A 23,840-nucleotide genomic window follows, 5' to 3' on the forward strand; every position below is an offset into this window, starting at 1 on the left:
CTTGCTTCAAATCTTGTTCGATTCCAGAAGAGGGTCTACGTGGGCTACCGCCAAACAGTTGGCTAATTTGTTGGAAACAATTGAACAATTCACAAATGCAGATCAGATGAAATGTGTGACTTGTGGAAAAGAAGGTGAATCTGAAAACTACTGCCAGGATTGCAGACAGTTTCTGTGCCTGCACTGCAGTGGTCATCATAAGAACATTAGAACATTCGAGAATCACAAGCTGCATCCAGTGGAAGATGTCAGATGTATGAGTGTAAAAGACATCATTGTAACGTATCCACCTCTGTGTTCTATCCACAATGAACCTTTAAGTTCATTTTGCAAAATATGTACCATTCCCATTTGCATTCACTGTTCAATTACGAACCACAAAGAATGGGAAGGAATTGAAAAACACACACCATTAGTAAACTTATCAGATGAATTGAAAACCCTGAAGGAAAGATCGGCGGAACTGGAAAAATTAGCAACCGACTTAGCAAATAAAATGAAAGCTGATCTTCAAGAACTTTTGGACCTTTATACAAAATTAGAAGAAAAGAAGGAAAAGAGTTTGAAGGACATCGAAAATAATGTAGAAAAAAAGGTAGTAAGAATAAAAGAAAGTGAAGAAACACTTAAAAAGGAAGTAAGGACAATATTTACTACTAAAAAGGAAGTAATAGATTTACAAATACGGAACTGAAAACAGCATTATCTGATATAAATACAGATATTTGTTCACTGCATGACCTAGGAGAGAGCAACAGAGCAAAAGCTTTATCATCTGGTCAGCGTATAATCAGAGCACTGGAGAATAGAATAAAAAACCAACCAAAACCAATGCCTAATGGTTTTAATTCAGAAATTAACTTTGTTGAAAGCAAACAGGAGAAGGCTTCATTGCAAGAGGATATTGGAATGATAATACAAATATCGGAAGCAGCAGTGTCCCTTGAATTAGATGTACCAGAGTGTGTGACAACAGATCAAGTAATCGAAGTTAAAATCATAAAAATTGCCGAATGTGATGATCTATCGATTGTAAGAGATTTGGAAGCAACTTGGACAATGCCCTCGGGTAACATTAATGTCGAAAAAAAAACATTATAACAGATTTGGAAAAAACTACTTTATAAGTAGATCAGGTGTGGGAGTTTGCCAAGTTGATGTTAGTGTCGATGGTATCTCCATTAAGAAGTCACCAATGGCTGTCAAAGTAGAAGAAGCAGGGTTGATTAAAACTGTACGAATGCCAGTAGATGGAGATTTCGTAGATTTAGTCAAAGAAGATGATGATGATTGCATGCTTGTTTCATGTCAAAGTAATATACTTCATAGATTCAAGCAATCAGGAGATTATGTTAATAAGGTTACACTACCAAGCGATGTGAAAGTTAACAGAATGTTTAAAATGAAGAATGGTAACATAGCATTCACCGACTGTGGTAAAACTAAGAGCATTAAGATATGCACGATGGGTGGTGACATCGTTAAATCAGTTGGTGAGAACAAGGTGACTAATCCATGTGGTATCCTTGTGGATGAAGAAACAAATATTGTGTATGTATGTAATGACCGGCATTTGGTTATGTTTGATGTTAATAGTGGCAAAACCATTTCAGAAGTATATGTTGACACTAAAAATGCAGTCACGATCACCGATCTGTGTCTTACCCGTTTTAGCCGAAAACAAAAATATATACTTCTACTTGGAGGCTCTGAAGTATATGTATGTAATATTTTATTTTATTTCAACAATATTTTATGAGGGGGAAATCTTAGAAACAAAATTCGGTCGTCGTCATAGTTATTTTCTCACTGCAGCAAGTGGAATAGAAGCTGATGATGCTGACCATATCGTTATAGCTAGAAATTATAAACTAGAGCTAATTAATAGTTACAATGAAAGATTAATTAAAGAAATTAGTAAAAACAGCGACTTAACAAATACACCGGGCTTAGCGCTCTTATCATATTATCCACGCAGAGTTGCAGTGATCGATAACAACAAAGTTAAAATATCTAATTATTAAATTGTACGTAAGATAAATAAGTATTGCTTACAAAAGAATATTAAGGAAATTGTTATAATTGTAATTCATTGATTGGCGAATACTTAAATTTAAAGTTGTTTAATTTGAGTAAGTATAAAGATAGCCAGTGTGAACAAACAATTGTATTTCTTGCATTCTAAATCGATTTGATTTATTTGTTACTACTGTACTATAATTTGAAATTTTGTATCCTCAAGTCTGAATGATATTTTCGGTTATTAAAAGATACTAGTAATATGTAAGTCCTAAGGAAAATCTCAAGGCGACAAATAAATCAACTATTTATCGATTGTATATTATGTTAAGCATCTATATCTAGGATCAGTAATTGAACTTTGACAGCAATATAATGGTTACTAATATTATTGCTTAAATTTAATCCGCCACTGCATAGCTTTCAGTATTTTGCCACATTGTATAGTAAATAAAATCAAGAAAGCTTGAGACACGAGCGTATACTGTAGGGTCGTCTATTCCACCACAAGACTGCCCGGCATTCACGATCCCTACAAGGTACCATCGCCCATCACGATTTAAAACAAATGGACCACCGCTGTCTCCCTGTTGAGAGATAAACACAAGATGAACTACCATACATCTACACTGGAAATTATTCACTGACTTCCATGCATTGAATACATTGCCACGATTTATCAGACATTTGTACAAATACTAAAGATCATAATCGATGATGATGATAATGATGAATCCCGATTGTGCGGATCACGTAAAATCGAATATACATGCGTTCGACGTTTCCATCATCTAATTGATTATTTTCAAGACAATTAATAAATTAATGCAATCTTATAGCACATAAAATACTCACTTGTATTTTCGATTTAATTTTTAGGACGATCATTCTCATTCATAATTAATTCAATAATTGTCAAAGATATCATATAAATAAAGTCAAAGATTCCACCTGGTGAGTTTTGGTTGCGGAAACACAGCCTTAGTCAGTACGGTTTATTTTTGTTAGATGGCATGGATATATTCTTGATACTTACGTGGCAGCTGCCTTGTCCTCCTAGTTTTGTTTTTAAACATATCATAGCATCTGAAATCCAATGAAAATGAACATGACGACGACAGTATTCAAGGCTAACCATTGGTACCCGGACTTCTTGTAGTAGAGCTGGACTGTCACCTACAAAGCAACATTTGTGAAAGAAATCAGATGACTCATCAATGATCAGGGTATCAGACTAGATGAACAATAAATATGATGCGTTCTTTCTAATGGGGTCCATGTTGCTTGGCATCAAGGAAAATGTGCAGATCATTGAGAATTGTTATCAAGGATTTGGTTATGATTGTTCTGTATAAAACTTAAAGCTTCAGGAGTAAATGATCACCCAATGGCAGTATTGATATTCTAAGTTAGACATGACACCAACATCCAGACGAATTTTTAATATTTTTTAACCACCACATAGTAAACCAATGTCATAGTCGCCAATAAACTAAGATGTCTCAACGAGGCTTGCTAGGAAATGATACTGTCACGTGGTCATTGAATCGAATGACTCATCAATGATCAGGTTGTAAACATTAGACCAAATAAGCAATAAAGATTTCTAAAGTGGTTTATGTTTCTTGGCATTAGGGAAAATGTGCAGATCATGTTAATTGTTTTTAAGGATTGGGTTATGATTGTTATGTATACAACGTAAAGCTTCAGGAGTAAATGATCACCCAATGGCAGTATTGATATTCTAAGTTGACATGACACCAACATTCAGACTAATTTTTAATATTTTTTAACCACCACATAGTAAACCAATGTCATAGTCGCCAATAAACTAAGATGTCTCAACGAGGCTTGCTAGGAAGTGATACTGTCATGTGGTCATTGAATCGAATGACTCATCAATGATCAGGTTGTAAACATTAGACCAAATGAGCAATAAAGATTTCTAAAGTGGTTTATGTTTCTTGGCATTAGGGAAAATGTGCAGATCATGCTAATTGTTATCAAGGATTGGATTGGATTATGATTGTTCTGTATACAACTTAAAGCTTCAGGAGTAAATGATCACCCAATGGCAGTATTGATATATTGTAAGTTAGACATGACACCAACCGACATCAAGACTCAATTCTTTAAGAATTGCATTTTTATTATATTTTAACCACATCGTAAACCAATGTCATGGTCACCAAAAACACAATTTAACGAGGCTTGCTAGAAAGTGGCATGTTATGTGGCCTTTGACCTCGATTCTTTTAGACTTCAAAAACACATTTGAAGCGTTAAGCTCTGTCTACACTATCAAAATGTGACAACAAATGTGATGTGCCCATATATGGACATGATGATGTCATCACTACCATATATAGGTATATCACTACCATATTTTGGTACATCACACTTTTTTTTAACTAGTTTGATAGTGTTGACAGAGCTTTACACTGAACGACGGCAACCCTTACCATACATTTCAAGTGTTCCCCATCCTGTTGTATAGCCATATGAACCTGGTTCAAACTTCATGCTAGAGGTTGGTAAACAAACCGGTTTGATGACGTTCGAAAATGTCACTTTTTCACTCAACTTCATAAGAGCGAAATCGCTTAGTATGAATTCATAATTGGGATGGACGATTATTTTACTTATATTACGTCTCACTGTATCCGAGTTGATAGTGACAGAGTTAATCGAACCAAGCCATATTTCAAAGTCCGACTTCCTTAAACCTGAACTATAACAAAAAAAGTAATACTGTATAATATTTAAAGATAATTTAAGTTTTCTTGTAATAATAATGTAATATATAGAAATAGTCACAATTTCACTTTATTTCGTCCTCAAATAAAAACATATTCTGAGTGTATTTTATAGTAGAATATAAAAAATATTTAAAACATTTGATTAAAACGTATTAAGATAGTAAGAAAAGTCATTTATGGTTCTCACTCCAATTGATGGACACACACGTATATTTGACTTACACACAATGCGCTGCTGTGACCACCCATTGATGGTTTATAAGAGATCCGCCACACCAATGTTCTCCGAGATACTGCAATGACACCTGCCACGGCCATCTCCCGATATATGCCTCGTCTCCACCAACAATACGTGCTACCGGTTCTGTAGAAACTCCACAATCTGGTTAAAATAAAAACAACAATTTATACATTTCTTTCAGCAACTACGGTAAATAAAAATTAAATTGATAAACTTTAAAGTTTAATTTAATTTCTAAATTCATCTTTTCTGAGGGCAGTCAAAACCTTTAAGGTTATAGGAACTTCTTCCTCAGTTTTTTAGCTCTCCTCCTGATATTCATTTGATATGCATTATTTATTTATATTTTTGGAGGAAAATAAATATATTATTATGCTGGAACCTTTATCTAATCCTGAACATTTTAAGATATTTGTAAATATACATATGTTATATATTCTGTAGTTTGAAATATATTTTGTTATATTAGGTATATTCTATAAGGTATATTTACACATACACATTATTCGGTATCATAATATTGTTAATGTTGCTTTAATGTTTTTTACCTTGAATTTCATTTTCGAATTCTTGATCGGAGCATATTAATCGAAGAATTTGACCAGAATCACAAGTTGTACTGGTAATAAAAAAATAGAAAGTAAATGCAAATACAGTTAACTCAAAAACATACGAAGTATCACAACGCATACTTGTTAGTGAGCATGCTCGGATACACGTACATATGTCTCTTATACAGATAAGTGGATTCATCTCCTTGCTCTTTAAAAGTTAGCATTAAGTTCAAAATAGGATCGAACTAGGAGTGTTTCTCAAAAACACTACCAAATACCACGAACTCTCAGTGTGATTTATTTGAGAGGTAAGCCCTACTACTGCATTTACCTATGCTGAAAAATGCTCAGTACATTTACTCGCTTGTAGTCTTGCTCATATACAAAACTATTTAGGCTATCTGCTTGTAATATCACATAAGAATCACCAGTGCCGTCATCGCTTACAAACTCGGATGCGGTTGGTGTTCTGTAAAAAAAAAACAGTCTAGGTCAATTTACATATCTCGCGCAGTTTCATGTTATAATAATAGATATAGAACTTTTATAATAATGATTTTTTTTGTAAGTATTTTCTTTAACATACCCTTTGTGAAGTTGATAACAGATGTTTTTGTTATAAATTGGTTTCCAAAGATTTGACTGTACGCAGATTTTGGACCAAACTTCATTTTTTAATACGATGACGATGTCAGAATTGTGGTTGACATCGACTACAATAAAAGAACATTAATTGACTTATTATTCAAAATATATCCCAAGTCTATTAGCTTAGAGCTACCTCTTTTGACGAAAAAGTACCCACATTCTTTAGTTCGTTGGCCATGAATTAACAACATGTTACATTCTTTTTGTATGTTAGTCCACCGCCAGTCGACGTTTCGATTTTTGTATGAAAAGTATACGTATGAAACGCCATGTGTGCCAAAACATTTATCTTTTTATTAATTAAGTCACAAATCCGTCCGGAACCAAGACTATAAAAGAAGGTGTAAGGTTAGGTACTGAAACGCATGCGAAAACGTTAGTCCCGTCAACGGTTATTGCTTAATAAGCAGAGTTTAACTACCGTTATTTAAAGATTATGAAACTTACAACATCCGCTTTCATCTGTGAATTCGTCTTCAGCATTACAATCTGTAACTCCATCACAAACTGAGTTGTTATGTATGCACTGGTAGGGAGACGTTTTACCTTCGCAGTTAATGTTGTCTTCACTACATTCTGGAAAGGTAAACAAAGCTAAGCTGCAGGTGTAAGATGAAAACATTCCTTATTTGGTAGTTCAAATGCCTTATTTGGTAGTTCAAATGCCTTATTTGGTAGTTCAAATGCCTTATTTGGTAGTTCAAATGCCTTATTTAATAGTTCAAATGCATTATTTGGTAGTTCAAATCCCTCTATAAGGAGCCTATGGTTCTTATTTGTTACACAATTACAAAATGTAATCACGGTGTCTACAGTCAAAACTAGGACGCAACGCAAATACGTTAATCGCAACGTAAAGCTTGGTTCCCACTAGGACGCAACGCAAGGACGTAGACGCAACGCAAACGAGTTGACCAATGACAAGCGACAGTCGAATAAATCCATCGCTTGTGATTGGTCAAATCCCTTACATTGTGTTACGTCTTTGTGTTGCGTCTCTAGTGGGAACCAAGCATAAGCGAGTTGACAACGCGACAGTTATAATAATCCATTGCTTGTATATGTAATCCAATTACTTGCGTTGCGCTTAGGTCATGTCTGTTACGTCATAGTGGGAACCAATCTTAATTGTTTCTTTTCTATTTATTTGGTGTATAATGCCCTGTCTACAGTATTAAACGTTATGTGACAACAAAGTGTGATGTGTTCAAATATGGTAGTGGTATGCCCAAAGATGGTAGTAATAAGACATCATCCATATAGGCACATCACATTTTTTTGTCACATAAAATTTGATAGTGTAGACAAGGCTTTAGACTTTTTTCGAATTCACAGTATACAAAATTAGCAGTAATTAAGATGTTCTGAAATATTATTATGTTTATTACATCTTACCATTTGAGCAGAGTACTGACGTCATGCTTTCGCAATTTTGGTACAACAAATTTAGTAGGCATTGAGTGAGACTCTGTTCATCGCCACGACAGTCCAAAAAAACCCTCGTGCACAAACAATTATCCGAGAAATCATGATTGCTGAAATTCTCCAAAAAGGACGACGCACCGGCAAAACCCAATTGACGGCAGACAACGTTCGCGATCTTGATATTTGTGATGTGTACGTGCTGCCATTTACCAAACGAAAATACTTCTACAACAGAATGTGATGTATTTGGACCAACGAGCCGTAGTTTCGATAAATCTGAGAAAAGAAATGAATGAATGGTATAGTTGTTATGGTATTTTCAGCAATAACATCGCATAAACTAGATTAGATGGGCTTACACATGTAAAGCTGCTTTCACATCGCACTCGGATTCGGTCCCTGAGAATAATATCGTGGAAAATGGGTTACAGTGGTACATACGAAATTCGTAGCGATGGATCAGGAAACCATTTTTTTTCTTTCGTCAATCAGCGATGATAATGACGCTGACAATGGATAACCGAACTTGTGGTTGATGTGAAAGCACGCTCAATTAAGGCTCGCAAATTTTTTCTCAGGGCCCCGGACCGGATCCGGGCATGACGTGAAAGTAGCTTAAACATGAATACCATCATAAGCATCGGTTACGCATGCGCAAGGTTTTGTTTAAGTATGCTGTGACTAAATTGCTCCTGACAAAATAAAATGTTTAAGACACACCGCTGCAGATGGCATCTGATAAAATGTTCAATTGCGAAGCGACCATGACAACACACAGTTACGGGACCAGTAAAAATAACATTATCTGCAGACAATGAATTCACAATATCTAATTAACTCATATTCATGTTACTAACTTCTCCGCCTTAAGGGCCCATTTACACTAGGACGATAACGATCGACGATATTAATATTATAAGCATGCATTTTTTTTTACATGAAAAAAGAAATGTTTCGTTTTCGTTATACTATATATATATAGGATAATCATTTATGCTGTCTTTGAAAACAAAATCGTTGTATTGTCACCATAGTATTGCACTTACTAATTATGACGTCATTTGATTGGACGTATAGCCTACATCACTTTCATCAAAGGGAGAATAGATGGTTATAGTTCTAGGTATGAAAAATATATTTATCTATTTATCGTCGATCGTTATCGCCCTAGTGTAAATGGGCCTTTAATTGATAATCTGTGTTATAAAGTGCCTACCATATTCTGGTGCACAACCTATCTCGTCACTATTATCACCACACTCACTGAATTGGTTGCATTGAACGGTCTCAGAGAGACATGCGCCGTTGGAACATGTAAATAATCGTTCAGTTTCGGATGTGCAGCCTATTGAAAGCAGTAAAACACATTTCACAGTATTAATATCTTTTTTGTATGCAATGTAAACTCTTATTTTTAGCTTTGTTCATAATATAATCACATTACACATCTTCCGAAATTCATAGACATCTGCATAATTTACATCCAACACAAGCTGTGGAATTCATTGAATGTATTTCAGAAACCCGAATGTTGATAGACAATTCTCTTGGCTTGGTTCACACTAGCGACGCACCGTTAGAAAATGCCCTTGCAATAATCGTGCTTTCCCTCGCCTGCGTGAAATCAAACCTAAGTTTGCAGCACTGTTCCGTCGTCGGTTCCTATTGTGATTACGCAATACAGCATTGTGCGTCAATATGTCGTAGCGTTGCGTTGCGTTACGTTGCGTCGCTAGTGGGAACCACGCTTTAATACGTATAGACACGTGACAGTTTAAACCCACTTACTGTCTACGCAGTTCTGTTCATCAGACCCATCACTGCAATCCGGTATACCATCACATTCCTGCCAATACCCTATACATGATCCATCGGTACACTCTGTCTCCCAATTTTTACAAGCTTTAAAATCAGAAAATATTGAATGAAATACAAAATAATCATATGCTTTCAAAGTTTTCTTTTTTAAAGCTCTGTCTACACTATCAAACTAGTTTGACAAAAAAAAGTTTGATGTGTCCAAATATGTAGTGATATTACCAAATACGGTAGTGATTAGTCTGTTAGTAAAAAGATAAATATTTTGGCACATATGGCGTTTAATACGTATATTGCTTGAGCTTGGATACTGTATTTTCAGACAAAAATCGAAATAAAAACAAATAAATAAATAAAAAAAAAGACAATGAGTTCAGACTTAGGCAACTCTATGTAGTGATATGACAGCATCATGTCCATATATGGGCACATCACATTATACAATAGTTGTTTTAATGGTTTTGAACAAAACATAAATGCGATTGTGGTAACTTACAGCATTGTAATTCATCGATACCATCTATACAGTCATCGTAACCGTCACATTGGTAATTTATGCTTATGCAACTACCGCCACAGTCAAATTGATTTGATGTACATGCTATTCGGGCAAACAAATATTATATAACATATACAGTAGTTGTTAATATGAACTATCAAATAATTCAGAATGAGAATTGAACTATGCGTTGTTGGGGGTTAGTACAGCACCATTTTATCTTTTGGAAAAGATACCAGTCTGACATACGGAACATTATGGAACAGAACAATTTAAAGGTGTAGAAAAAAACCAAATTGGTCCTTTTTTGGCCTGCGTCAGTCTTAATAGACTATGTATATGACGTCTGTCGCGAACGACAGTGTCACTTTAGTCTTACGTTAATCTGAATGATGACTAAGCCAGGACAGATTAAAGCACCTTGATTGATCCTAACATTGATCAAGGGCTTCTCTCATCTAGTGCCGGCCCGCATTCACCAGAGAAAAGGCAATGGCCAATACGTCTGCAGCAGCTGCTAGATGCAGGGGCTGCCATAAGAGTCAGCAGTGCTGATTTCAAATGCCTATTCCCAGATCGTCTGCCATCCAGGCTCTAACCAGGCCCAACGTTGCTTAACCTCGGTAATCTGACAAGAACCGGGTGTTTCAACGTGACTTGTGTGACTCGGTAACGAAACTCTCCGTTAAGCCTTCCCTACACAACTTGATATGTTTTGCTTTACCAGATCAGCGCTACTTAAGGTATAGAACAATCAACTTTGCAATAAATGTATCACGGTACCTTCTTCAGTGTAAGACTCAGTGGTGATTGGTACCCCATCACAACCTTCTTCGTCTTCACCATCAAAACAATCACTCTCACCATCACATACATAGTCCCGTATTAAACAAAAACCACTCGGGCATTGAAAAACGTTTCGCCGGGAAACTATAAAATGTTTAATAATGTCGATTGTAAGTTAAAACGTATTGCTCATTTCCTAATTTATATGAGTTTGAATATTATACAAATACTGAATAGGCCTACTATGAATACATTCTGAAGTCGATATAACGGGCGATATAATATAAGAAAATCAGTTAATAGGCCTACTATGAATACATTCTGAAGTCGATATAACGGGCCCGGCGATATAATATAAGAAAATCAGTTAATAGGCCTACTATGAATACATTCTGAAGTCGATATAACGGGCGATATAATATAAGAAAATCAGTTAATAGGCCTACTATGAATACATTCTGAAGTCGATATAACGGGCGATATAATATAAGAAAATCAGTTAATAGGCCTACTATGAATACATTCTGAAGTCGATATAACGGGCGATATAATATAAGAAAATCAGTTAATAGGCCTACTATGAATACATTCTGAAGTCGATATAACGGGCGATATAATATAAGAAAATCAGTTAATAGGCCTACTATGAATACATTCTGAAGTCGATATAACGGGTGATATAATATAAGAAAATCAGTTAATAGGCCTACTATGAATACATTCTGAAGTCGATATAACGGGCGATATAATATAAGAAAATCAGTTAATAGGCCTACTATGAATACATTCTGAAGTCGATATAACGGGCGATATAATATAAGAAAATCAGTTAATAGGCCTACTATGAATACATTCTGAAGTCGATATAACGGGCGATATAATATAAGAAAATCAGTTAATAGGCCTACTGAAATTTGATTATAATTTTATTAACTATAACAAAACACTTACATAAACCTGTGATTATATCAATGAAGTCCGTGAATGTTGATACCCTAGTGTATACCCCTGGCCTAGATTCCAGAGCACACCCAAAGCCGTAACTTGTGATACCCATGAGTTGCCATTTCCCAGCTTCATCTAAACAAACCAGTGGACCTCCACTATCACCCTTAATAAGACAAAAATGGATTCTATTCAACAAATTCATTTAACACATTATAAATATACAAAAATGAACTTAGAAATCTTGTTATCTGTGCTTGTAGAAATAATTGTACAGTGCTGTTGATGAGCAAATGTAAGTTCAAAATCTATGTTTTTTTTGCTCTTTCTTTGTCAGTGCTCCTTGCCTAATTGCTTCTCCGTCACATATTTCTTAAAAATATCCATTCTGCATAATATGTTTCATATATAAAGAGATACCTGAACCATGCTTGTCAGTTTATCGGTGGTCAGTTATACAGCACATACCTGGCAGGCGTCCACGCCACCCTCGGGATATCCTGCGCATAACTTATTATTAGTAACGTTGTGTACAGATCCCAGAAGTTCATTGCAGTTTTCATTGGACATGATAGGTACGACTGCTTCCTGTAAGTCATCCTTCTTATACTCTGTTATCAATATTATGCATATTAAAAACACAGAAAACAAAGTTAAACAGATATTTACAAGACCTAGGTCACTAGAACGAAACGTAACGCAACGCTACGATGTATTGCGTAACCACAAGTGATAACCGACGACGCAACTGTGCTGCAAACATCGCAGGTTTGATTTCACGCAGACGGAGGCAAAGACAATTATTGGAAGGGCATTGTCTTACGTTGCGTAGGTTGCGTTACGTTGCGTCGCAAGTGGGAATTAAGCTTTAATGTGTGTTTGAGTCCCGGTTTGAGTCAAAACAGAATACAAATGTTACGATCACTTTAGCTGCCACATTGTAACGAAAATGAACCTACCTGTTCCGTCAAATCCCCACCCAGATATATAGCACCGTTGACCTTCTTGATACGGAGGTTCGTCTGACAGACAGACTGGTCTGACGTAATCTGTAAAAACTACAGCTTGTTCAAGTCTCAATAACGCGATGTCGTTGTCCATTGTTAAATCGGAATAGTCTGGGTGAGTAAAAACCATTGACACTTTTACGGTCTGACTATAATCTGATGTACTCTTTACAGAATTACTTCCAAACAATATTTGAAGGTCATTTTGCAGATGCCTAAGACTGAAAAAAAAACAAATTGTGATTAGTATTAAAGCTTGGTTCCCACTAGCGACGCAGCGTAGCGCAACCTACGCAACGTAAGAAATTTCCTTCCAATAATTGTGTTTTCCCCCGCCTACGTGAAATCAAACCTTCGATGTTTCCAACACTGCTTCGTTAGTTCCCACTTGTGATTACGCCATAATGCACTTTGCGTCGATACGTCGCTGCGTTACGTTGCGTTCTAGTGGGAACAACGTTTTACATTGAAATCAATGCAACATACGTGGAAAATGTTTAATCTGAACATCACAGTAAGATATTGACTGTCGGACTCAGAGATCCAAAAATGTTTTTCATAGAATTCACCAAATACACTGAGTCGGGTCTGCAACCATGGATTCATACACACATAATATTGAGTTTAACATTCATTCTTCTGGCTACTTGGACTGCAGGATTTAATAACTTACGTACAGTGTTCAGCTGTTATAGCTCAATACTTATCAATGCAGAACTGCAGGAATTAATAACTTACGTACAGTGTGCAGCTGTTATAGCCCAATACTTATCAATCAATGAGCAGCCACATCTGTGATCTCCTGAAGAAAATTGTAATGATCCCATCCATGGCGAGCTGCCTGGTGCAGCAGACGATCCACCTACAATACGGGCTGCTGGACGCATTGCTGGGCGGGTACCACATAAGCTTGCTTCTACAGAAGAAATACATTTTGGATGTACATTTGTGCAGGAAAATATAATACGTTTGCGTACAAATGTAGGGCCTACAAAGTAATACTGATATAGTAATGGTACATGGCTGGTACTCAAGCTAACCTGAATCCGTACATCCCACCTCATCAGTGAAGTCAGGACAATCAATTTTGTTATTACAGACATCCTCTGACGTCACACTTGCTTTTGTACTGCAAGTCAAATCTGTGAAGTAACCATAATGACGTCATTACCGAGCGATTGAGCTTCAAACTAGCAGTAACACTCGGAATCATATGACTATTCTCGTTCCTAAAGATATATTCATACTACCAAGTGCAATATATTATTAGCCAGGGCAATATATTACGATATTGAAAAAGGCAATATATTATGATACTGCCCAGGAAAATATATACTAACCTTGATAATAAACAGATCTAACAGCTAAAGAAAACTCAGTCACTCCTTTCTCGCTTTCTATTAACTTTATCCAAACATATGCATCAAAGACAATGAAGTCATTCGGACAATCAGCATTCGGAGACGATGGTCGCAGTACTTTTTCAATCGTCGATGAATCTGAAGGATCCTGGCCACTCCCAATAAGCAAATAACTCGAAGGTATTTGAATATCGTCACCGGGCTGGTTCGCAATATGATTTCCTAATAGTTTCGAAATTGACAAACAGTCAACAGACGTAGTAGTTTGGCCATCTAAAGAATCACTTCCAACAATCCAGATGTTATTTGTGTTTTCTGTTTGCGTGACAATGTTTGTAACGGTGTGAATTTCATCTAAATCTACTAGGGTTACTACGTCCAAAATTTCTGAAATTAATAAATCCAAAGATTTAAATCATAAATATCTATACTTTAAAGATAATTTGTCTTAAGAATTACTATCTATAATCGTGTTAATTGTTTCTGGAATAGGCCTCTTTTGAAAACAAGGGTACAAATGTACTTAAATCCAGTTTTAAAGCCATTAAGCAAAAAACGATTCAGATCAAGAAAGAAGCTTCAAAGCGAAAAAAAATCACATGCAATTGTTCGAAACAACTTAAACGTAAACTTTAATACGCGTTACTACCTAACTAATTAAAACAAACAACTAAAACTGTCAACTATAATAGAAACGTTTATGCCTACCATTTATTTTTTCAACTGTTGATATTATCATCTGAAAGCTCATAAAATCTTGACCTATTTCACCTTTATACTTTATCCACATAAAATGATCAGCGACCAAAATCGATTTGGGAACATTGGACTTCCAGCTGAACGTGAACAGTTTAGTCGAATCTCTAGATGGGCTGTTTCCGATGCCGATTTCAATGTTATTGGATATTAAGTTTTCAAATCCATCCGGAAATGTTATATTGAATTGCATTCTGGGAGATGTTGAAAACTCCCACGTCATTTCCGCATTGGCAGAAATAATACCATTTACTTTTAGAGCGTCTTCGTTTCTTGAATCTAAACTGTAGCTCGTATATTCATCTAGCTCAACAAATATGGTTTCTAAATAATTTAAAAGATTATGTATAGGTTAATGGTAAATTCTGATTTACTGGTATGTACATTAAACACGGAGTGAAGAAAATGGAACAAAGAATGTGGAAGATCTCAAATTGTCGATTGTCAATTATTAATATGATTGGTTTAATTATTAATGTTCTGGCCTCACGGATACCGGCTGCCCGCTATCCAGACAGATAACCACACCGGTTACAATACAACACGAACACAGCACTTTGGATCCGTACAATTTAATATGTAAAGCGGGTTATATGGTAACTGAAACAATAACAATAACAATAATAGAGCACGGGGGAAGCCAAGCCCATCGGGCACACAATACGCAAATCCCGGCTATGTGAAGTGTTACCTACAAACAGTACCACACCAGCCAATGCCGGGGAGAAAGCTATCATAAATAATAGGCCTATATGTAAGGTAACAACGTACAGTAGTAATCTATCAAGATCAATTTTAGGTTAAGTTAAGTCGGTATATCGTAATACATTATTATAAACTTAGCTACTTACAACAACTGTAAATGCACCAGCATCGCACGATACAATCCCTTGCATGATATGACAAATGTATAGTGATTCGTCCACTAGAACTATGTATACCTAACGAGTCATTCGTGTGCTAAAATACTATTCAAATGAGCCACGCTTTACGGCGGCAGGTGCGCTAAGCCGGCACAATTAAGATTAATAAGAGTTAGGGTTAAATTGTGTAGAAGTTTAAAAAAAAGAAGACTATTGACAACCCCAATAGTTTAGCTGTACTAGGCAACAAAAATGTTAAAATGAAATTGTTTATATTTCATATTTTGTTTATCAAATACCTGTAATTTGCGAGATTTGTACAGTAAAACTTCCGCTGCTGACTGTATTGTCTGCTGTGAACAGCATCCACCCTTCATTCGACTCAAGATTAAACACATCACCTGATGCTGGGATGCTGTTTATTGTTGATTTTTTAGAAAACGGATTAGAACCAATCCCAAATTTGAAGTAATAGCCATACGGATTATAAAACTGTTTAAATTCTAATCGTGCTGTTGTGAACAGTGGAGTTGTAAAAAGGTAAATACAATATTGATAATCGGTTGAGCAATTCAGTGATGACAGTTTTCCACTCTGACCAAGCGAGGTGTACATACGGACAACGCATTCTGGAGCTATATAACAACAAATGATAGTGGTAAAATCACATTTTATCATTAACATAAAGTTATAATTTATCTAATAAAAAATTCAATCGTTTCTTTAAAGGGAGAAACATTTGTTGTTTCAGACGTACTTTACTTGATTGAGTGAAAGCCTGTTTCCCACTCTGTTAAATTTCTTTCTGTGAATCAGTGGTGGCGCCAGCGGGGGGCTACGGGGGCTCTAGCCCCCTCGTCGGGGAGCCTAGCCCCCCCGTCGGGGAACACGGGTACTTTTTGTCGGGGAATATAATATACAGTAAAAAATGTTCGCGTTCACTTCATATAGCTTCAGCGCCTAGAAAACCACGACGTTCCATTGACCGTGAGAGTACGTCAGAGGGCTATTATGCACTTTTATGCATTCATTTATTGCCAGCGATCTAACTTACTACTAAACATTAGCTAGGTACGCACTTGTCTGGCGGTATCCCTTTGTACGAATCGTTCAACGTTGGGTCGACACGCTTACGCGTGATATCAAGTTCCATCCAGGGACCAAAATGTGTAATGTAGTTATTTTCCAGGCGAAGTTTACCGGCGGTTACCGAAGGGAACACGGGTACTTTTTGTCGGGGAATATAATATACAGTAAAAAGCGTTCGCGTTCACTTCGTAGCTAGCTTCAGCGCCTAGAAAACCGCGACGTTTCATTGACCGTGAGAGTACGTCAGAGTGATATTATGCACTTTATATGCATTCATTATTGCCAGCGATCTAACTTACTACTAAAAATAGCTAGGTTCGCACTTGTCTGTCGGTATCCCTTTGTACGAATCGTTCAACGTTGGGTCGAGACGCGTGATATCAAGTTTCATCCAGGGACCAAAATGTGTAATATGTTATTTTCCAGGCGAAGTTTACCGGCGGTTACGTCGTGTACTGCGTCGACGTACGCTACACTACAGCAAAAACGAATTATGTTAATTGTTCGTTTGTTCACCAATTTTTTAATTTACAAGTAACCTTCTGTACCGTGGGCCACCTAAAATAAATTTTTCATCCATTACTAAACAAAAAAACATGCCATTTTCGCTTAGCCAACATTATAGCTATAGTTATTACATTTTCAATATCCTGTATGTCATGAATTTCTCACCACTCGGAAGTCCAGATGGTACGCATGCATACACCTGGGAGGAATAAACTTTTTTCCCCGACTGAAAAAGGTCTACGATTGCGTTTTTTAAGCCTCTAGGCCTGATGTTTCCAAAGTATAAAATGCAATTTTTTGAAGACCTGCAGCTCTAGTTTTAAACATTTTCTTAGCTCAGCCCCAACAATAAAGCTGGTCATATTTCGAAGAACAATAAGTACATTTTCCGGGACCTAACATCTCTATTTTTCAAACATTTCTTAGCTCAGTCACAACCCATGATAGGGACTTATATATTTTTTTTCATGTTTTGAAGTATAATAAGTCCAATTTCCGGGACCTCCAACTCTATTTTTCTAAATTTTCTTTGAACTTTTATTTTTTAAATTGAAAAATATGGATTGAAACAGTCATCGCGCATCGTTTTTTTGCACGCAGTATTTTATTTATGCATTATAAAAAATGGAAAAAATGGCTACCCTAAATCTGATTAAAAAGACCTCGAATGACGCTAGAATGCGTTGCTTCCGGGGGCTTCGCCCCCTGGACCCCCACCAGGGGCCCTTGGCGGCCCCTGGCCCTCAGCCTAGTGATGCTCGCTTCGCTCGCATAGCCCCCTCGTCGGGGAATGTAGCCCCCGCGTCGGGAAGATCCTGGCGCCACCCCTGCTGTGAATTAGTAGCATCACGCACATACATATTATGTATATCTCTAAGAATTCTAATTTTTTTAATTTTTTTTAATTTATTTATCTATTTATTTTTTTGGCGTTATGACTTCAGCAAAATAAGAAGCTCGGAAAACAGTAAATCACTATTCCCTGTTCTGTTAGCTTTTCTTTTTGTAAAGTAATCAACATTTCGCAACCAATCAGTGCTCAATAAATGATTTGTCACACTCAAATAGCTCAGCCGACACGCAATGGAAATGAAAATCAGTGATTAAAGCTTGGTTCCCACTAGAATGCAACGCCAGGACGTAACGCAACGCAAAGTGATTTGACCAATCTCAAGCGATGGATTATTCGAACAGTCGCGTGTGATTGGTCAACTCGCTTGCGTTGCGTCTACGTACTTGCGTTGCGTCCTTTAACTCTATGTGACTGAATCTGTCTAGTCAAAACAGACTGAAAGACGTTTTTATTCAAGAAATAAATAATTGACCATGCTTACGTTCCACAACTCTAATGTGCATGTTAAACCCTCTGTATTGAATCGAATTATCAGATGAAAAGTGCACCCAAAGTTTATTCGCTACGGTCATAATGCTTTCGTTTATATGTAAAGCATTTAAAGAAATTGAGGTTTCAGAATCCGAAGAATCTCCAAAACCAATTTCAAGCGTATCTATATATGTTTCGATGGCTAGATCGATGACTTCGATTAATATTGTGGTGGATGGAGGTGATGTAAATTGCCAGAGACAATCGGAATTTGCTGCATAGTCATTCGGATAATTTGGTGACATCAGCACACGGAAATCGTTTGAAACGAGAGACACAGCCTCATAGCAATCTGAAACCAAATATTGAAACATTGAGCTCTGTCTACATTATCAAACCAGTTTGAAAACATATATGGGCATTTTCTTTGTCACATAAAGTTTGATAGTGTAGACAGAGATTTGACGACCTTAGACCATCAGGACGAATGTTTGTGTCATTGGTCGTTTTGACCTAGAACAGACCTTCCAAGGGGTCTCCCGAAATTTCGAGTCATTTTTCCTGTTCTCCCACTAAAATGCAATCTCCCTAATGTTTTGAATATAAAAAATATCTCGATATGCACAAATGTGTAGTTTCAACAACTCTAGATATAGATAAGATATTAATATCGGTTTATAATCACTTCATTCGTTGTTTAATAATTAAAATAATATGTTGGCACTGCAATTTCTACACATGCCTGACATATTCAATACGCTTTGTAAGTTATATAGCACCCTCTACGGTTTGATTACTGTTATAGCGCCCTCTATAGTTAAAATGTCTGCGTAGATAAATTTTAAACTAATAGTTGAGTAGGATATATTAACTATGTGTCTAGGGAAACATTTTAATTCGAATTTATGTAACTATATATGTATATATTATGTTGTATTTCAAGTAGTAACACATGTTATGCAACTACTGCAACGAACCTGAATTGTGATTGTCATCAGAGAATCGAAAACTATTTTTGATCTTTGGTCTTGATCCACGTTCAGTTGGTAACCTTGTAAAATTGTTGACGCTTTGTTCTCGCCCAACATTTCCAGCAATTGTTGGTCCTAAGGAAGAATTTGCTGAACTTCTGGGATCGACTGGTTTGGCCTCATGTTCTACTGTAAATGTAAACACAATGTAAACATTATACATGTTGAAAATACGCCGAATGTAACCTCTGCTTTTATGGATTTTTTTTCGAGAGGTTTTCCAACCTTCATAAGTCCTTGATTGACACCGAAGTGTTTAATGTTATATCGTGAATAATGTCGCCGAACTTCCGACAGTAGCATAATAAAATTAAAATAAATTCAGTTTGATAAAAAAAACACACATTAATTGTATTGTGAATGGTTTCTAAGTAAAATTAAGTAATGACAATAAAAAGAAGAGAATGAAGCAAAAGAAAATGAAGACGTAAGCGAAAGACAATAAGAAAAATAAAAAAAAAATAAAAAAATAATAATTTTTTACTTGAATCGGATTTAATACAAACTGTACTAACTTACCATGAATTACCGGAACTGATTGGTTTAAAAAGAAAACTGAAATCAAAAAGAATAAAAATTAGTGTTCTCCTTCAAATAAAGAAACAGAACACATTTTAATTCTCTACATTATGTTTGTTTTGAGTTACATATTGGCATTATTTTATCTGAAATTAGTCAGTGGATCTTCTATATCTATATATAAATTTACGTAAAGGCAAAATTTGGTAAATCGCACGTTATTTCTAGAATGTTTACTCGATGGTATATAAAGTTGGTTCGTACTTTCGGTACTGATTTTAACCACCAGATGTAACCCTGTTTACTAATTAAATTGAGTTCGATAATTAGTTATTGACGATTAAAACGAATTTAGGTTCAACGATTTGCCCCAAATAGGGGTGTTTTTCGATCGTGGTATACACTGTCTAATGGATGTCCGTCTTGAAAAATACCCGCAGACAATAATACGAGGATGCTTCGCATTTTCCTATCTCATCCTACGATAATTGTTTATAATGGCTGAAAACCGGTTGAACAGCTCGAGTACAGTATCATAATGTTGAAGACAGGCCGATTTTCTTAAAAAAATACTATTTTGATAGATTTAATATACGTTTATGCAAATGTATTGTTTTGAAATGAATGGAACATTCCAATCTCTGTTCCACAAGTGTCTATTCCCTCAGGCGTCGTAAAGGCAAGTACTGTATACTCATAACAGAAATTCGATCCATTTTTTTTCAATCTGTGCTGCAGAGGTTGGATATAGATTTTTTTTAACGGATAATGAGCTAGCGTTTTCATTCGCCGTATATTATGTACAAATCTTTATTATTGCAGTTAAACCACCGACGTGACATCATCACCCTTCCCTCACTGGCTTGAGTAGCGTTGTAAAGCCAGTAGAGGATAGGCCTTCGGTACATCACATGCCCTAAACGCAGAACAACTTAGGTGGGTAGGGTTAGGAACCAACTTAAGTATGAATTGGCTCTCAATTGTTATTGAAAACCATTAGGCCTACTAATTAAGTTGAGTTAGATGATTTAATATTTATTGACGATTAAATCGAATTTATGGTTTGCCACGAATAGGGGTGGTTTTCACAAATTGTTTTACATTATATAAACATATTATACACGTCGTAGTGATGTATCGTTACATGTACTATACTATTTCAATCGACTAGGACGGTGATAGTTTCAACAAAGTATTACATCGCAATGTTTTACTGTGTTTAGTGGTATATTATATGAAAACAATTAATATTTCGTTACTACATGGATAAAGAATATATTTAAAAATTGTTCCTCTTTCACCCATCCTCTTTCCCATCCCTCAACCCTAATGTTGCATACAAAACACAAATTAAGTTTGTTTAAATTTGACTTAAACAATTGGTCTCATTTTGTGACAAGTTTCTCTTTCGGAAGTAATTCCCAGGGTGCTAATTTTAGTTCAGTACATAAATCACAGTGTCTATTTATTCGTTCCTGTAAACGACATGTATTATTGTCCTGCGGTACGTGCATTTGAAATCGCCAATTTTTTAACGCTGAAATTATTATGTATTCGAGAACCATCTGTGGGCACGACCTAGATGGTACGCGAGCGAAGCGAACGTACCATCTAGTTATTACAATTTATGATTATTTGTTTTTTATTCTTTAAAAAAGTTAATTTGTTGTTTAATAAAATAAATATTTATCCTAACCTCCAACAGGTAAACTGAATACAATCAAGAACAACAAAGTCGTAACTGCGATTATTAGGCAACTCCATCTGTGCTTTTTGATTGGCTTACTATTCACAGAAGTGTATTTAGGGTCTTCATGAAAGGTATCCACGGATGTCGTTTCTCTATCAATTTCAGAAACATTGGTAACATCAGATGATGTTAATAACATTTCAATAACCTTGTGGATAAAAAATAATATAGTAATTTAATGTATCTTACACAGCAAGTAAGTAACACCCTAAATATTTGCGTATTTTGATTTAATTTCGAGGGCTAGAATTGCTGAATACACTTAGTACGTGCATTTATCTATCTAATAGCTCAAATAGAATTTAGCTAAACTACTAATGTATGTATTCATGGTATATGTTTATGAAATATATTCCGTAGGTTCCGACGGACAGTTCATGTAAAACAGTTTAAGCTTGGTCCAAGACTGACGTAATCGCAATGCAAGTGAGTTGACCGATTTACAAATGACAGTTCGAGGCACAGCACCGCGTCGTGATTATTGGTCAACATTACTCGCGGCGCGTCCCAGTAGGAACCAAATTATGCAACTAAATACTTACTTCAATAGAATATCCATGGTTATCTTTTTCAATTGTATCTTCCATTATCATCTTTTGCTACAGATATAAAATAAAAAGATATTTTTTAATGAAAAAAACTATTTTCCCACTAGGCAACTGAGTATATGATAATAATAATATCATATTGTATCTATGTTTCTAAGCTCATGTAAACAAATTTCATGTATGTAATATTAAGTGTTAATAAATTGAATCTTTAATCTTGAATAACATGTAATAAAACGATACGAGGAAAGTTTATTGCAATCTCAAATAAAAAATTTAAAATTAAAGTTTAACAAAATTCATTATGAAAATTTAAAAAAAATTGTAGGTAGATAAAAAATATATCTCTAATAATAATAATGTATTGTATATCAATGTTTCGGACACGTCACCCTATTGCTTTGTCATTTGATAACCATCCATTCAATTATATCAAAAGAGGAAGCAACGAAAGAAAGCAAAACATCTTTATCTATGTGTAATATCATGTTAAAACAGAAGCCATGAACGAAAAAATTGAACAGTACAGGTAATACAGCATTAATCAATCTCACTTACTCAAGCTAAAATGTTACCGAACTGTTTTTTGTTTTTGTTTTTTTAGACCTATTCATTAGATATAGTCACATTGTTTTTGTCCTTCTATTGGGACGTTAATATTCTAAAAACGTATTATTTATTACTTACTTATACTTATTAAGTATTTAAAACCAAACTCAAATATGTTCTTACCTGTGTTTTTAGTGTATTGAAAACAATATTTCCGTCGGTGTAAATCAGTTTAAAATTCCGTTCAGACAGTAGGATAAAACCACGAAGTCGGGTCGCTTCACGGACGTAAAATTATATAGGCCTACAGATACATGTAAGTATCAAAACCTCCACCCAGACAGGCTGACGATATTTTTGGTTACAATTGCGTCCAGTAATAGTAGGCCTACTAAGAAACCAAGGCCTAGTACACCACAATACTCCAAATCTTTCATCAATATACGGAAGTGTTAACCCATAGTTTGCTACCAGTGAAAACAAATAAAAATCGAAATCATCTAACGGTACGAAGTTTACACCTAGGCCCTACAATATTATTGCGACTGTGTCGGATGATTTGTTCGCAGTAACCTAAAACTTGTATTTAGATACACCATGAGGAACAGATTTTATCCCGACATCGGCTGCTGTTACAAACGCTTCTTATAATTTTTCTATAATAATAACAATGTCATACACAATTTATTCGTGTCGTGCTCCCTGATAACTGATACTTCACATTGGTACCCGTTGGTATGTGGCGAGTTTAACGAGCCTCTCTCTCTCCGTTACCGCCCATGAGGACAAAATTGATTTTTTTTTGCTACCAAAAAATATTTATTCATTCAACACATTTAATA

General features: G+C 35.6%; 1 protein-coding gene across 1 annotated transcript; it reads right to left on the reverse strand.

The window, feature by feature from the left end:
* Window positions 1–1,707: 1,707 nt before the first annotated feature.
* On the reverse strand, window positions 1,708–23,624 carry LOC140051556 (transmembrane protease serine 9-like). The gene is made up of 27 exons (XM_072096847.1): window positions 23,182–23,624; window positions 22,444–22,500; window positions 21,848–22,049; window positions 20,152–20,187; window positions 19,579–19,761; window positions 18,612–18,953; window positions 15,981–16,316; window positions 14,771–15,142; window positions 14,042–14,449; window positions 13,742–13,843; window positions 13,440–13,617; window positions 12,654–12,922; window positions 12,163–12,305; window positions 11,701–11,860; window positions 10,747–10,893; window positions 9,961–10,065; window positions 9,435–9,548; window positions 8,863–8,991; window positions 7,617–7,922; window positions 6,669–6,797; window positions 6,160–6,286; window positions 5,905–6,042; window positions 5,568–5,638; window positions 5,001–5,160; window positions 4,482–4,750; window positions 3,056–3,195; window positions 1,708–2,606 (listed from the first exon to the last, which is right to left on the reverse strand). The coding sequence occupies exons 2-27, from the start codon at window positions 22,492–22,494 to the stop codon at window positions 2,421–2,423; spliced, it is 4,803 nt and encodes a 1,600-aa protein (XP_071952948.1). The 5' UTR covers window positions 22,495–22,500; window positions 23,182–23,624; the 3' UTR covers window positions 1,708–2,420.
* Between the last annotated feature and the right edge of the window lie 216 nt (window positions 23,625–23,840).

Source organism: Antedon mediterranea, chromosome 1 (genome assembly GCF_964355755.1).
Source record: "Antedon mediterranea chromosome 1, ecAntMedi1.1, whole genome shotgun sequence".
NCBI lineage: Eukaryota > Metazoa > Echinodermata > Crinoidea > Comatulida > Antedonidae > Antedon > Antedon mediterranea.